This window comes from Lactuca serriola, chromosome 3 (assembly GCF_051521515.1).
Source record: "Lactuca serriola cultivar US96UC23 chromosome 3, Lser_US96UC23_V15, whole genome shotgun sequence".
Taxonomy (NCBI): Eukaryota; Viridiplantae; Streptophyta; class Magnoliopsida; order Asterales; family Asteraceae; genus Lactuca; species Lactuca serriola.
Genome location: NC_136410.1, coordinates 162947889 through 162963794, shown reverse-complemented (window position 1 = coordinate 162963794; position 15906 = coordinate 162947889). Strand labels below are relative to the sequence as shown.

The window sequence follows — 15906 nt, the reverse complement described above, 5'->3', positions numbered from 1 at the left end:
TCCCTTCTTGGACTCGGCGAGTAGGTCACTAAAACACGCGGACCAACCCGCCGGTACGCAACGAGTAGGGTAACCAACTCGTCGAGTAGACCTTGAAAACAAGAAAATTCTTTTCAAATCGATACCTGATAATCGGGGCGTTACAGATTGATATGTGATATGCTTACTGTGCTTGATATGATTAATGTGCTTGATATGATTATTGTGCTTAGTGTGTGTTAGCAGTAGTAGGGGTGAAATAGTCCCCGGTTGTCGGTTGAAAGATACCGAAGGGGAGGTTGACTCATAGTTACCGATTGAAAGATACCAAAGGGGAGGTTAGTTTCCAGTTACCGGTTGAAAGATACCGAGGGGGAGTCCAGCTCCCGGCTATGCCTGACAGTTACCGGTTGAAAGATACCGAGGATTATGCATTATTTGGTATGGGTATGATAGGGGAACTCACTAAGCTTTGTGCTTACGATTTTTAGTTTTGGTTTCAGGTACATCTTCATCTAAGGGGAAGGATCCAACGGTGTAGCAGCGCGTCACACATTTGTACATGATTTCCGCATTTGAGAAGCCTGGGATTTGTACTTTGATATTATACTATTCGTTGGAATGTTTTTGAAACTTTTGACTTATGATTTTGTGGTAAAAGGAATTGTAATGATGTTTTCGATGAATATTTTTATAAGTAATATATTTTCAAACAAAAATTTTTGGGTCCCGATTTTGGGGTGTTACATAATCCCTTCCTTTATCGACCCGAAAATCACCTGGGTCGCCTCAAGGATGCCTCTCGTGATCTCTGACACGATAAACTCGTGTAGTCCGTCATCAACTGGCTCAGAACCTGCGCTTGAACCTGAAACTGATCTTGATCCTATCCCAGACCTTGAACCTCCTGCTCCGTGTCGTGTCATCATCATTTTGAAACAAAACTCATAACCATCAGGATCATACATAACCTCGAGAGGTCTCATACACTCTACAAGTTCCCTGGTTTTGTCTCTGCCTTCCTTGACTCGAGTACGGATCCTCTGCTTTCAATAGTACGGGCCCATACTACCTTCCACATCTATCTATACTTTCCTCAGGGTTTGCTTTGACCTGACCAAGTCCCTTTCATTCTACTGATCGTTACACTCATCTCTTCCTAGGTTTACCATAGGGTAACTCCTCCAACCTACTCTCCGCCATCAACTGCATAAGAAGTCCCTGCTATCTAACCCTAACTAGCTCGCGAATACCATGACATATCATTAAGACTAGATAATTCTTCGAATGAGAGGTTTTACCCTACAACGGTTAGACTCAAACGAGAGCTGGGAAATAAGGCTAAACCTAACCTTCTAATATTATTTAGTCCTCACAATATGTAACTTAACATATTCGTTTACTAGTTAGTAAAAGATAACTAGAACTCCTAAAAGCGCAAAGCAAGCAACATCCGAGCATTGAGCAACCCAACCCAAGCATATTCTATCCAGACTATCATATCACTGACTAATTAGTACTATCATGCAGCTCGAAAAGCACATACAACAAACATATTAGGCATCTTCCTAGATCCTTAGCCCTATTCTAGCATGTAATTCTCATATACATACAATAGGCATAAAAGGCATCCTTCCTAGATCCTTAGCCCTATTCTAGCATGCAATTCTCATAATCATATCATATCATAGCATAACATAAATGTATGGGTATCTTGGGGAAAACCAACTTGAGCTCGACCGACTGCATGCATCACATACCTTGTTTTTTCTCAAAACTCTTTACTTTAACTTTTGGAAAAATATTTTCTCGTGAAAGTCTTTCAAACCCTCGATTTGAGTCCAGACACCCCCAAAAGTGTGTCTGAGTCCCTCAAACCAAGGCTCTGATACCAACTTGTAACAACCCAATTTTCAAGACCAAATTTTTTTTTAATTAACTTATAAAACAGTTTACTGAAAAGCATCATCGATTCATATCATTTCATAAAACCATAGTCACGTGTCTCAAAACCATGTCATAAAATAATAATAATGTCAGAGTACAATCCCAAGAATCTCATAAAGCGGAAATCCTGTGTGTGCGTGATGCGCAACTACCATGCCAGCTCCTTCCCCTTCGATGAAGAGGTACCTGAAACAAAACTGAAAACTGTAAGCACGAAGCTTAGTGAGTTCCCCCATCATACCACATACTATACCAAACACATACTGCCAGGAAATTCTAGGGTGCCCGACCTACCCATGTCAAGCATTTCTTGGGTGCTCGATCTACCTTGTCAGGACATTCTGGGGTGCCCTGTCTGGCAATTTTGCGGCACCGACCTACCCTTCAGTTTATCTCAACCGACTATGGGGACTATTTCACCCCTACTACCACATAATAACATAGCATAAACATACTGTCAGACATATTTGGGGTGCCTAACCTACCCTTCGGTCCTTACGACCATAACACGGGGACTATTCCCCGTACTATCTACTATCACATAACATTATATCATGCTAGCACATAATCATAACAGAGAGCAACATACCATATAATTATCACGAAGACAATTATCTCTACTATAACTCTTACTAGTGGACCGGCCTTAGTGCCTTAGAGCCACTTCTACTGGAAGGTAACTTACCTCAGTGTCATGCAGTAACTGAACTGTCCTTGGTGCTGGAACCGACTCCTCTCAAACTCCTACACATAACTACCTTCCTTAATCACCATTTCATACTCATACCCCTTTCAAGGGTCAACTTAGGTCAAATTCAAAGTCAACTCTGGGTCAAAGTCAACATCTGGTTGGCTCAACTCGCCTAGTTGACCCAATAACTCGCCCAGTTCCAAAATCCTTAGAACGCTAAAACTTCGACCCTACTCGCTGAGTCTTTCAAGAGCTCGTCGAGTTCTCCTTTAAACAAAGTTGGGACCTTCTACAACTGACTCACCGAGTTCATCCTTGAACTCGTCGAGACCTTCATCATGCAAGATGGAACATCTAGTCCTCGACTTTCCGAGTTCTCCATGAACTTCTTTGAGTTCTTCTTCATGCAGTTGGGACTTAGTCTTGTACTCACCGAGTTTTGTTCTTGAACTCGCCGAGTTCCATGATCTTCAGGTACATAATGAACCCAATTAGCTAAGTGTTCTTCCGACTCAACACATTGTCCATTAACAGAAGAGGTTTGGGGGAAAATGCGACCCAACTCGCCGAGTCCCTCCATGTCCAAAACTATTCAGTCGATTTCAGTTGGTCTTAATGCATCCAAAACATAGATCTGACCTCCTAGGGTCCATATTACACGTAAATTTACAAACTTGACGTTCATTCATGGGTCTTCAATCTTAAAAGACCCAAAAATGAGGTCTACAAGGTGAATGGGACTCCCATGGACATAAAGTTGGCACCTTTATGCCATGGGAACCCTCAATGGTTCCAGATCTGAAGTCATACCCCCTAGAACTACAAAATCTTGAAAATGGCTCTACTAAAGCTTAGAAAAGGTAGGAACTTGCCCAAACTAGAGATCTAAGAGATAAATGGTCAAGGTTGAAGCTTTTTACCTTAAACAAGTTGGAAATGTGCCAAAACTTCTAGATCTACTTGCCTTCTCTTGATCTCTTCTCCTTCTTCTCAAGCTTCAAACACACACAAAATGGCACAAAGAGCTCAAAGTCACTCAAAAATCGATTAGGGTTTCGTGAGGAGGGTCTAAGGGTGCTGGAGGCTGTAAAGGAAGCTAGTTAAGGTGTTTAAATAGGGTGCAAACCCTTAAGATTAGGGTTTCCTTCAGACAGACCTACTCGTCAAGTCGTGACATTTGACTCGGCAAGTAGGTCCTTCCACCCGTGTCCAAGTTTCACCTTTACTCGACGAGTTGGGGCCTCCAACTCGCCGAGTCCCAGAGTAAATGTGCAAAAATTCATATTAAAATTTTGTACCAGGAACCGGGCACTATACTCTGCAGTGTTGAGGGCCAAATCCCGGTCTTGCATACAAGTGTTAGGGGCCAGATCCTGGTCTTTCATATAATTGTAAGGAGTCAAATCCTAGTCTTTCATACAATTACCAGGGGCTAGATCCTGATCTTTCATGCAAGTATCACAAAGACAACTAGCATTCTATACAACAAGTAGTGGGCCAACATTGGTGCCTTCGACCCATGATTCTGGTGAGGAGACTCACCTCAAACTACTGAAAATCAAATAAACGCTCGGGATTTTGATCCGGGAGTCTCCGCACTATACATCATCAAATAATACCCAATTAATAATTAGGCCACAAACTATAACTGAAATTCCAAGATCAATTGTCCAATAACTAGGGTAAAATACCATTTTACCCTTTTGTAACATACACGCTCTCAAATTGTGTATTGTTATTATTAAAAGTGAATAAAATTGAGTGTTTAGTTCTAACAGATAGTTTTTACTAGAAATGAAGTAAAACTATGTTTAGAATCACTCATAAAATATTAGAAGTCTTATGAGATTCCAATTAATAACCAAATAATGAAAATTTAGCGAAAATATAAAATTTTAAATAAGTAAGATTTTATTATTTTATGTTGTTGAGAATCTCGTTAGAAGTGTTTAGGCGAAAACCTCGTCGAAATCCGAGTTATAACGAAGAAGTTATGACCAATCGAAGATCCGCGACAAAACCGGCACGGCGCCGAAGGACGTAAAAAGTGAGATTTTGATAAACTACTTTTTAGCCTTAGTAATCTAAATGAAAGTCATAGTATTCGTTAAACCGAGAAGTTCGATAAAAATAACGCCAAAATCTGACTTCGTATGAGGAAGTTATGATTTTTCGAAGTTTCAGCTTAGCAGTAGATAGCTAAAAACTCGAATTTTAGATCGAGTGAATTTTTAGCCGACACAACCTAAACGAGAATTGAAGGTCTCATCATTAGTAGTACAACGGTAAAAAGTCTGACGAAAATGGATGTCGGATGAAGAAGTTATGAATTTTTAACGGATTTTCTTGTCCTGGTCTGTTAAAAATAATAATATTAAAATTAAATTCAAAATTAGCCGACGAAGTCTAAACGAAAGTTGTAGAGCATAATTTTAGCTACGCATGCATATAAAGAAGGTCAAAAACGAAGCCCTTATGTGAAAGTTATGAATTTCGGAAGATTTTGGTTCAATTTCCGAGAAAATTCTCATGAATAGTGCCAGCCACGTCACCCTCGCGAGATCGCGCCTCGTGTCCGACACGCGTCGCAATCTGGTTCGCCCAGAGTTTCGGCCCAATGCGCGTCCGACGTGCCTCGCCCCGTGTCACACTTCGGAGCCTCGCACCCTGCCTCCCTCGCATGTGCGCCATCTGGAACCGAGCCTCGCTGGAGCCCTGCGCAGCTGCCGTGTGTCTTGGCTGAGTCACCCTTCTCGGCTGAACCTCACATCTACTACCGCGTGCAGCCTTCTCAGCCCTCGGATCCGAGCTCCTCCTCCCCTATAAATAGAGGGCCTGTGAGACCTCTCGGGTAGTTTGAGAAATTTGGCACTTTCACCCCCCTTTTTGATATTTTACTATTCTGACTTCCCCCGAAGCCCCGGTACTGATTCCAAAGCCCGAAACACGCCCCGAGACTCCCGAGAAGCCCGAAAAATTTGTCTTTTTGGTTTTGAAGCTCTACCTTCACATAGCCCGGTTTTCAATAAATCTCCCGGTTTTCAACGAATAAAGTCATATTTAGAGCCGAAATGATGCACAAATTATTATTTTGACCCCCGGATTATTTCAAGGTGAGTTCAATATATAGGAAAAATTGTATGTTATGTGTTATATGTGCTATGTGCTTTTCAGTGTTATTATTCTAAGTTATTTTCCTGTGTTATTTTTATTCGCTATTTTTAATAGCAAAGTTATACCTTTGACCATGTGATCAGTGAAAGGACTTCGATTCACGGTGGTACTGGTATGTAGCCTCTGGTCATGTATAACATGTCTCGTAAGAGAATGACTTCTATTCTATGGCATTAGCAGAAGGTTAGATAGGAATGGTATGTAGCCTCTGACCATGTAGAGCATGACTCTGTAAGAGAATGACCTCTATTCTATGGTATTGGCAAATGGTTAGACAGGGCTATAAGCCTGAAATCTACCAAAATGTTAATCAGAAATTATATGTCTTCTGTGCCATTTGGGCCAAAGCTTTATTGATGCATATCAAGTATTGAAATCGTTATGTCTCATTGATCGTAAATCTTTGAATCAAATCTTGAGTTGATATTGAAAGCCTGACATATGATACGCATATCTATTGTTGTTCTTGTTCACTTTTGCTTCTGTCATATTGGTATATATAAGGCATAAGATTATATTGTATCTATTTATTGAATTCACTAAGCGTTATCGCTTATCCCTCTCAATGTTTAACAATTGCAGGTGATGAGTATACAATATAGTTTTATACTGCTAAAAGATTTAGAATAGTTAATACTATTTCTCTGTATTTTAATGTTCATGTATGTATATGAATAGTAGATTCCTGGGTAGATATGTAATGTAACAAAACTTAGTCGGTTTGTATCCAATCTTTTGTAATCACTTTATTAATATAAAATATTGTTTTATAAATATGCATGTAGCATGTTTTGAGGAAGTAACTTAAGAATAATATTGGAATAGTATGAACATTTGGGTCTTTCAGAAATATGAAAGTTGGGGTCTTTCACCTTTCCTCTCTTGGACCAATATGTGAGGCCCAACTCATTGGCACCTAAAAGCCCCAATACAGCCCAGACTCCTAAATGATACCTGAAGCCCACTATGGCCTAAATCCAAGAAGGCCTAAAGTCCAAAAAGCTATTGGCCCAACAAGTCCCATATCCCAATAGTCCAAAATCCAACACGGGCCCAAATCCAGAAGTGACCCATTACCATAAAAGTCAATGGTCCAATCCCAACAAGCAAAGCCCAACGATTCAAGGCCCAAAATGACCAAAAGTTGTATTGGGTCGTATGCCCTGTGTACTCGACCAATACGGGAAGATATCATGGATGAGATGCAGTACACACAGCATACTGGGCATTACCCCAGCGTACGCACCCTGTGGCTAAACTCACAATAAGGTCTTAATGCCTTAAGACCCTACGTCCAAATTTCATATCTGAGCTTAAAAAGACCCCTAAGGCCATAAAGTTGCAAACTTTATGCCTTTTCATGGCTACAAGAAGCCCAACACTAAAAACCTAACTTGCTCAAACCTTTTCTACACCATAACTCTTGTATGGGGACAAACCAATATCCAAGCTTGCATATTTATGACTTAAAATGTCCTGAAATGTCTAAAAGTGTAACATCCCAAATTTCAGAAGTTTGATTTAAGGGCTTAAAGTGTAAATTAAAGAAGGGACTTGACGAGTAGGTATACTTACTCGCTGAGTTAAGTGAGTTAAGTGACCAACTCGCCGAGTGGGCAGCTGGACTCGATGAGTTGGTGTTGAGAAGAGAAAACCCTAATCTTAGGGTTTGCACCCTATTTAAAGGACTTTATGTCCTCCCCTTAGCCTCCTTATTTCCCTTAAGAACCAGAAAACCCTAAGAACGAGTGTGAGCCTTTGATGTGATCTTGGAAGCTTTTGAAGGAGGTTCTAGCTAAAGAAACTTGTAGATCAAGTGTAAAGCGCCAAGGGATTCATGGAGATCTGGAATTTACTCCATCTTGGGCACATTTCTGAGGTAACAAGTTGATTACCTTGGGCTTTTTCCCTTCTAGATATATTCATGAATGAGATTTGGGGCCATTTTGGTGCGTTTGGGATCTATTTCGGGTTTGGAGTTTAGATCTGAGGTTGCTGCTCCAGATCTAGACTTGTATTGGTCTAGAATGTCATAAAGCATCAATCAACGAGTTATTAGTGACGCCCCTTTGTCTTAAACCCTAGCCCTAGAGTGATTTGGACCTTTAACTCCTTAGTTTCACGTAAAGTTTGCAACTTTACGTGGGAGTTGTGCCCTAGAAGAGTGGATCTATAGTTTGGAGCCCCTGCATGGCTCAAAAAGCCTCTATATGGATGAAGGACTGAAGAGACTCGGCGAGTTCCTCGGGTGGACTCGGTGAGTCATATGAAGATAGGCATGGACTCGACGAGTTGGAAGAACAACTCGGCGAGCCTGTTGAATATTGCCTTGGACTCGGCGAGTCTGTTCTTGGACTCCGCGAGTCAGGTCGCAGAACCCCAACCTCTTCTGGTTAAGACTCAAAGTAGTGAGTTGAGTAATGATTCAGTGAGTTGGACGGGATAGGACTCAAAGAATGTTGAACTCGACGAGTAATGGGGTGACTCGGCGAGTAGAGTCAATCGGAAGATTGACTTTGACCAGGACTTTGACCAGAGTGGACTTATTTGACCTCGGTAGGTCAGTTTAGTCTAAGAATTGATATTGGTATTGGTTGCTCAGGGAGCTAGAGGAGCAGCATTTCGAAGAGTTGTTGGTTAGCAACCACAGGGTTATCGGCCGAGTTCAGCAGTTCAGGTGAGTTTTCCTTTCAGTAGGAACGGGTCTAAGGCCACAATGCCGACCCGTCTAGTTAGTAGTAGTTTCCAGACTTCGGTCTGATGTAGTAGTTCAGTGTGCTTGATGTCTTTGTGATTCAAGCATGTTTTTGTGTTATGTGTTCTGGACTTCGGTCCGATGCAGTATGTAGTATATCTGTTTATGCTAGTAGTTATGATTATGTTATGCCATGTTCAGCCAGTTAGTCCAGACTTCAGTCCGATGCAGTTAGTCGGACTTCGGTCCGATGCAGGGGGCAAGGCTCTAGTTAGTCCGGACTTCAGCCCTATGCAGGGGCAAGGCCCCAGTTAGTCCGGATTTCGGTCCGATGCAGCGGGCAAGGCCCAGTATGTGCTTTATATGTTATTGTATGGTATGTGGTAGTTTGGGGGAGCTCACTAAGCTTTGTGCTTACAGTTTTAGTTTTGGTTTCAGGTACTTCCGCAAGCAAGGGGAAGAGCTCGGATTGATGGCATGACACACACCACAGTTGTAGTTTATTCCTGGGTGTTTTATTTAGATACTTTGATATGATATTAACTTCAGTTTTGAATTGATACATTTACTATGGCATTTTGAGACATACGATTCATGGTTTTATTATCTAATAGTTGATGTTGCGATTTTTAGTAATATTAAAACAAAAAAATTTGGGTCGTTACAAAAAGGATGACTTAAAGGCTTTGGAGTACCTCATACTCACAAAGACCTAGATTTTGGGACAAAAGAGAAGAGAATCTAATCTTAACCAAGATCTAGAACAAAATGAGCCAAGGTTGGAGCTTTATACCTCCAAATGGTGCATAATGAAGAGAAGACGTTGGATCCAAAGTCTTGAGAGCAAAGCCTTCACCTTGAAGATCTTTCTTCGCAAACAAGAAAGCCCACAACTCACTCCAAAAGCTCAAAATGCTCAAAATAGACTAGGGTTTGCAAGGATGGTTGATCTTGGGACTATAATGGTGTTTGAATAGTGCATAAACCCAAAATATTAGGGTTTTGGTCTAAACCATGCACGCTATATATATATATATATATATATATATATATATATTAAAATGCAACTTAACTTTAGTTAAAAGTTCATTCCATAATGCATATTGTATAAGTTTATAATGCACATTTCATACTTCAACCCCTCCATTCATTAGAAATTTTCACTTGTAACCCTTCTATTTTGTAAAATAATATTTTTCATCTCATTACTTTTTAAAATATTATTTTTACCCCCTCCACTTTGAACTTTATAAAATGTCACATTTACTCCTTTATTTTTCTAGACTTTCGTATTTACCTCGCACGTATCCCTCTTCAATGTTCGCTAAAAGTTCCTTTCATAATGCACATATACTTCTATCCCTCAACTTAGGTGGTGTTTGTTTTTCCTACAAAGCTCTTCTTGACCTCTTATGTTTGTGTCGCGCAGACAGCGTGCAGACGTTTGGTCTCGTAGACTGCTTGTTTTTTAGAAGACCGCAGACCTTAAAAGATCTGCGCATCCTCTTTTTGGGACAGATATGAAACTATCTCTTCTAACATCTTCTAGCTTTTTCTTACATCTTTCATAATGAATATATATATATATATATATATATATATATATATATATATATATATATATATATATATATATAATTGTTAAAGAATTTTTTTTTGATAATTATTAGGGTATTTTTTATTTATTTACTTTTGTCCTCCATAATTATTTGTTTCCCTATTTATTGTTTTTTATATCATAATTAGGTATCAACCTAAATGTTTATGTATATGATTATGTATATGTTTTTCTATTCAGATAATATATTTATTTAAATAATTTTGACATAGTTTTATAGATATTATTATTTTTGTACATATTTAAATTTAGTAGGAAAATCTAGTAATTTTTTTTTATGTTATTTAGGATAAACAATATCAGTGATTAATTAGTTCATATATATATATATATATATATATATATATATATATATATATATATATATATATATATATATATATATCAAAAATCTTAATGAAGTTTTATTTTTTAGTTATCATAATTTTTGCCACGTTAATAACTAAGTTCATTTAATTTTTTGATTATTGAATCCCAACAAAATTTTGGCCCTTTGAATCTCAATCACATCATCGAATTTTGTATCACTTTCAGTTTATTATTTTCGGTCTGTTGCGTTTTTGTCAGTTTTTTTTTATCGGTTTGGTTTTTACTCACTCTAACTATATTTGTGAATTATTTGTATGCTTTATTTAGTTGCTTAAGTTATAGTTGATGAAAATTTTAGTTTATCTACAGACATTAAAAAAACAAACAGTATTCTTCTTGTAGACTGCACACATTTGATCCACCTCTTCTACTGTAGAGGTGGTCCGCAAACTGCATATATTTTGTTTCCGAAAAAACAAATAACATCTTAGTATAATTCTTTTATTTGCAATTCTTCTATTTTGTAAAATGATTTTTCGTGTTTACCTCGTCCACATATCTCTTTTCTACTATGTACAATAGATTTTCCAATCGTTCCTCACATACATTGCCACCGTCACGTGCAGTCGGATAAACATCTAGTTTATGTTAACAATAAGTAAAAAAAGAAATCATCGTTAATATATGTCTGAAATAACTAATGTATTTATCAAGTCATTTTACTAAAAACGAAGCAAACCAGTCATGGTATCAAAATCAATTTCGATTTTTGGTAATCATGTTTCTTATTGATTTTTAAACTTATTTTCCAGCAATTCTCATTTCCCAAGCTGGCACATACAACCCGAAAATGACAAGACATACAATCCACATTAAAATTGAAAACTTTAAAACTATAATTACTAAGACTATGTTTGACGAACTAGCTGAAAAGTTAGTTGTTAACTGAAAACTATAAGACTATGTTTGACGAACTAGCTGAAAAGTTAGTTGTTAACTGAAAACTAACTGATAAAAAATAACGTTTGGATAAAACTAGCTGAAATATATAAAATTACATAAAATGACATTTAAAAGTATGTGTTTCTATAATTAATTAAGATGTATATTTGGAAAAAATTTAAAAAATTTCTAAAAAGCTAGCCTAAGTAGCTTTTCGAAAAGCTAGTTTATAAACTACTTTTTGACTTTTCAAACACGACAACATAAAAAAACTTCAAAAATAAACTAACTTATCAGTAATTGTGACGCGCAAACACAACCTAAAACTCAGAACTCTCGACCATTCTTACATGTAATAAAAACAATGACATGGATGCTATTGCCTATAAACTTAAATATAGACCTTTAAACATTGATCTTAAAAAATATATTCTCTGTAATATAAAAATAAGCTCCAAATATATTTCTAATAAAAAAAATCAGTTAAAAAACATATTCTGCATGCAAGTTATCTTATCCATTTATAAATTGTACCAAAGCAAAAGGATAAGGACATAAAAATGACTTGTAAACAACTACCTTTAGCTTAGTTGCCAATCTGGCAATATATTTGTTCTCTTTGTTTTTTTTCTACTTACATTCTTTTGCTTCAAGTGATGTCAACACTCACAACCAATTATTTCAAGGTCAATCGGTTCTATATTTTTAACAATCAATTTAACTAGAACAAATCATTCCTTTTTTTTCTTTTAAAATCCAAAACTATGTTGTTTTAAGCATAAAATTTTCAAATGAAGAACCGAAAAGATTGTTTTATAAAGTGAGCCATTTAGTACAGAATGATTTCAACATCTACAACTTCACTAATCCATTGCCAACTTGTATACAATTGACCAAAAAGATTCAAATACAAGATTTATTCTTTAGAAACACAATATGAAACAATCAAAACTTTTTATTAGTACCTACATTGTGCTTGTGATACCTCCTTTAGATTGATATCAACAAGTCTATGAATATCAGGAATAAAATCACTCTCTATCACTTTGCTTTCGGTTTTGTTATGAACCCTTTCATGTTTAGCCAAACCTTGAATTGACACATATCCTTTGAAGCAAATCGGGCATTTATAGTCCTTTGATTTTCTTTTTAACTCGATTGACATCTCAGAATCAGTAAAATCTTGACCAATTGACTTGGACTTCACTAGAGTTGACCCAAACCGACCCGTATTATCTTGACCCGACCCGGACCCCACAACCAAATCTTTTCTCAAACCCAATTCAGAATTGCTCTTGAATTTACAAAACTCCATTGACCCATCATCCAAAAAGTCAACTCCAACAGTCTTTTCAAGAGTTCTTGAATAGCCATGTGAAATTACGGATTTAACCCCATCCAAACTTCTAACTCCCCTAGAAAGCATCATCAAGTTTAACGCCGCTTCTACAACTTCGTCATCATTGGAAAAGCTAAAACTAGTGGAAATGTGATTAGGCTTAGGAGACTTGTACCTTGTGCATGATCTCTTTTTTCTTACAGGGTTTGCTACTTCTTCGTCATCATCATGTTCATGTTCATCTGATGACGAAAATGCAGATGATTCATCCAACGGCTGAGATCTTTTGATGGAGTGACATCGCATATGACCATACAAAGCCTTCACTGAATCAAAACCTTTACCACATTTTTCACACACAGTGTTCTTGATCGATTCTTTTCTAGAATGACATCTTTTGTGTGAAGCAAAAGCTTTTGATGAATTTGGATTTGAATTTGAACTCGAAACCCTCCATGATCTTTTAGGGTTCTCTCTTAGAACGTACACGTTAGCGCCATAATCTTGGTCAAAATCAATTGTTTGTTGACTTCGATTTTCGTCGTTATCATCATCAAAATCAAGACACTTGTCGCCATTAACGACTTCATGATCATGTTCTTGAATCCCATGTTTTCTGCCATTAGCATCATAAGCTTCGTAAAAACCCAATCGCTGGTGACTCATTTTGATTAATTCGCTATCTTCCTCATCAAGACGCTTTCCGACATTGATAACTTTTCGATCATGTTCTTGAATACCCTGTTTTCTGCCATTAGGATGATAATCTTGATCAAAACATTTACTTTTCTTGATTACGTGATCATCATCATCAGCATCATCATCAAAAATATGAACACCCTTTTCGCGATTAATAGCTTCTTGATCATTTTCTCGAGTACCCTTTTTTCTGCTAGCTGAAATTAACGCTAAATGACCCCTCATATGACCTCCCAGCTTCTTCCCATTCGAAAAACTTTGTTCACAATATCTGCACACATGAATCTTCTGCTCATGATCTTGTTTCATGATTCAAGATCGAGAATACCCAGATTGAAATTCAGCAGAAAAAATGAAGAAAACAGAGGAAACTAGCAAAAACGAAAACCCCTAAATTTTAGGAAACGATAAACCCTAAATCGAATTTGTTAAGATCATGGAGAACAAAAGGCTAATCTGATCACATGAATGGAATCCATTTGGTAAAGACTGGATCTTGGGGAAGCCCAAGATCGATTTTACTCTCTCTCTCTCTCTCTAAAGCGTATTCTCACTCACGCACACATACGCTTGGTAGTTATGACTTATGATCTGTGACTTTAAAATATATATAATTATATACTACGAAAAAACATATTTTATAAAGTATGGGAATTACCTTTACTATGAAAATATATAAAAACAGATTATATAAGTTTTTAATTTTGCACCATTTATTATTATATAAAAGTTGTAACGTTGGTAGTGTATTATTACTATTATTTTCGTATATATTATCAATAAGAATAATGAATTCAAAGCCTTCCAACTATTAAAATTACAAAAATCTCACGTAAAACATATAATAGTAACAATACACTACCAAGCTATCAATTTAGTTTTATTAGCCCCAAGTTTCATGTGAAATGATTATTATAGTATTTGCTTTTTTTTTTTAAGTAAATTACAGAAATGGTCCTTATTGTTTGTTCATAATCACGAGCTTGATCTAACCTTTGAATAAATTAATAGATTGCATCCTGTTCAAAAAATTACAACGTCTACCAATTTAAAAATACGATTTTACTTTTTTTCAAAAATCTTTTTACTTTTTATTCTCCATATATATATATATATATATATATATATATATATATATATATATATATATATATATATAGAGAGAGAGAGAGAGAGAGAGAGAGATAGAGATAGGTTCCGTTGAGATCAAAAATAAAATAGAAATCTCGAGATTCAACCTCAGCCATGTATTTCACATCTGCCACAATAACCTTCCGGCATACCGGCGCGGCAGGTCTGGTATAATCATAAATGATTACACAGCGTCACTCATTCCTTTATCCTCCGCCACCGCCCCCACCACCATAATCGCCACCGCCACCACCCCTACCACCACCTCTGACACCAGCCGACCCCACCACTATCACATACGTTACTTATATCACCGTTGTCTCTGTCACCACCACCTTTTCTACCACCAACTGTCATAATCATATATGATTACTCAGTTTGTGAACAGACATATATGTATAATCATTTATGATTAGGCATATATGTATAAACATGCATAGTCATATATGATTATACCTCTCTGCCATATAATCATTTATGATTAGGCATAGTCCGTTGCTGCCGGTACGCTGGAGCGTTAGAGCGGCAAATAAGAAATACATGGCTGAGATTGAATCTCAAGATCTCTAATTTTTTTTTTAATCTCAAGGGAACCGTCCCCTATATATATATATATATATATATATATATATATATATATATATATATATATATATATATATATATATATATATATATATATATATATATATAGAAAAGTTCAATAGAGAACCATAATTATTGGTTATTCAAGGAACCAAATCTTTTTTTCAATTTCTAGAGTTTATTCTTTATTGAAAAAAAATCTAAAAATATCTAAATTCATATATTAACATTGTGAATGTGAAAAATATTTTTCGGATTCACCGTGTGAATCCGGATTCACGTTGTGAATTTTCAAAAATTTACATTGTGAATTTGACGTAAAAAAATCGAATTTTATATCATTGGAAAAAGGATAAAAAAGTTATGAATTTTTGTATTTTTAGTTTTTTTTTTTTTTTTTGATAAAAAATAAGCTCTAAAAGTTGAAAAAAAGATTGGTTCCTTGGTTCATTGGTTAATTATGGTTCTTTATTGAACCTCACCCTATATATATATATATATATATATATATATATATATATATATATATATATATATATATATATATATAAGCTATCTTATACCAACCCATTTCTTTCCACAATCGATCATAGTCTTATAAGTTTATCTTTCACTATCAAGAGGTTCCAAAAACCCCATATCTTTGTTCCACCTTACACTTGTTGGAGAAAATGCACAAAACATCATACCGTTCTTCTTTATTCACCCTAGAATCTTGATTCAATTAGTGTGTCGATCTCAATTTAAACAATGTATGGATCAAGATAGGGAATGATGAAAAACGTTGTCGTCTCCTT

The 15906-nt window shown here is 36.5% G+C and overlaps 1 protein-coding gene across 1 annotated transcript; it reads right to left on the bottom strand.

Moving 5' to 3' along the window:
- Positions 1-12193: 12193 nt before the first annotated feature.
- LOC145094719 (uncharacterized) lies at positions 12194-13964 on the bottom strand. The gene has a single exon (XM_079032791.1). The coding sequence runs from the start codon at positions 13700-13702 to the stop codon at positions 12314-12316; it is 1389 nt and encodes a 462-aa protein (XP_078888917.1). The 5' UTR covers positions 13703-13964; the 3' UTR covers positions 12194-12313.
- Between the last annotated feature and the right edge of the window lie 1942 nt (positions 13965-15906).

Bases quoted from the DNA above. Each gene is read 5' to 3' on its own strand.
- LOC145094719 (XM_079032791.1), bottom strand. From the start codon at position 13,702: ATGAAACAAGATCATGAGCAGAAGATTCATGTGTGCAGATATTGTGAA.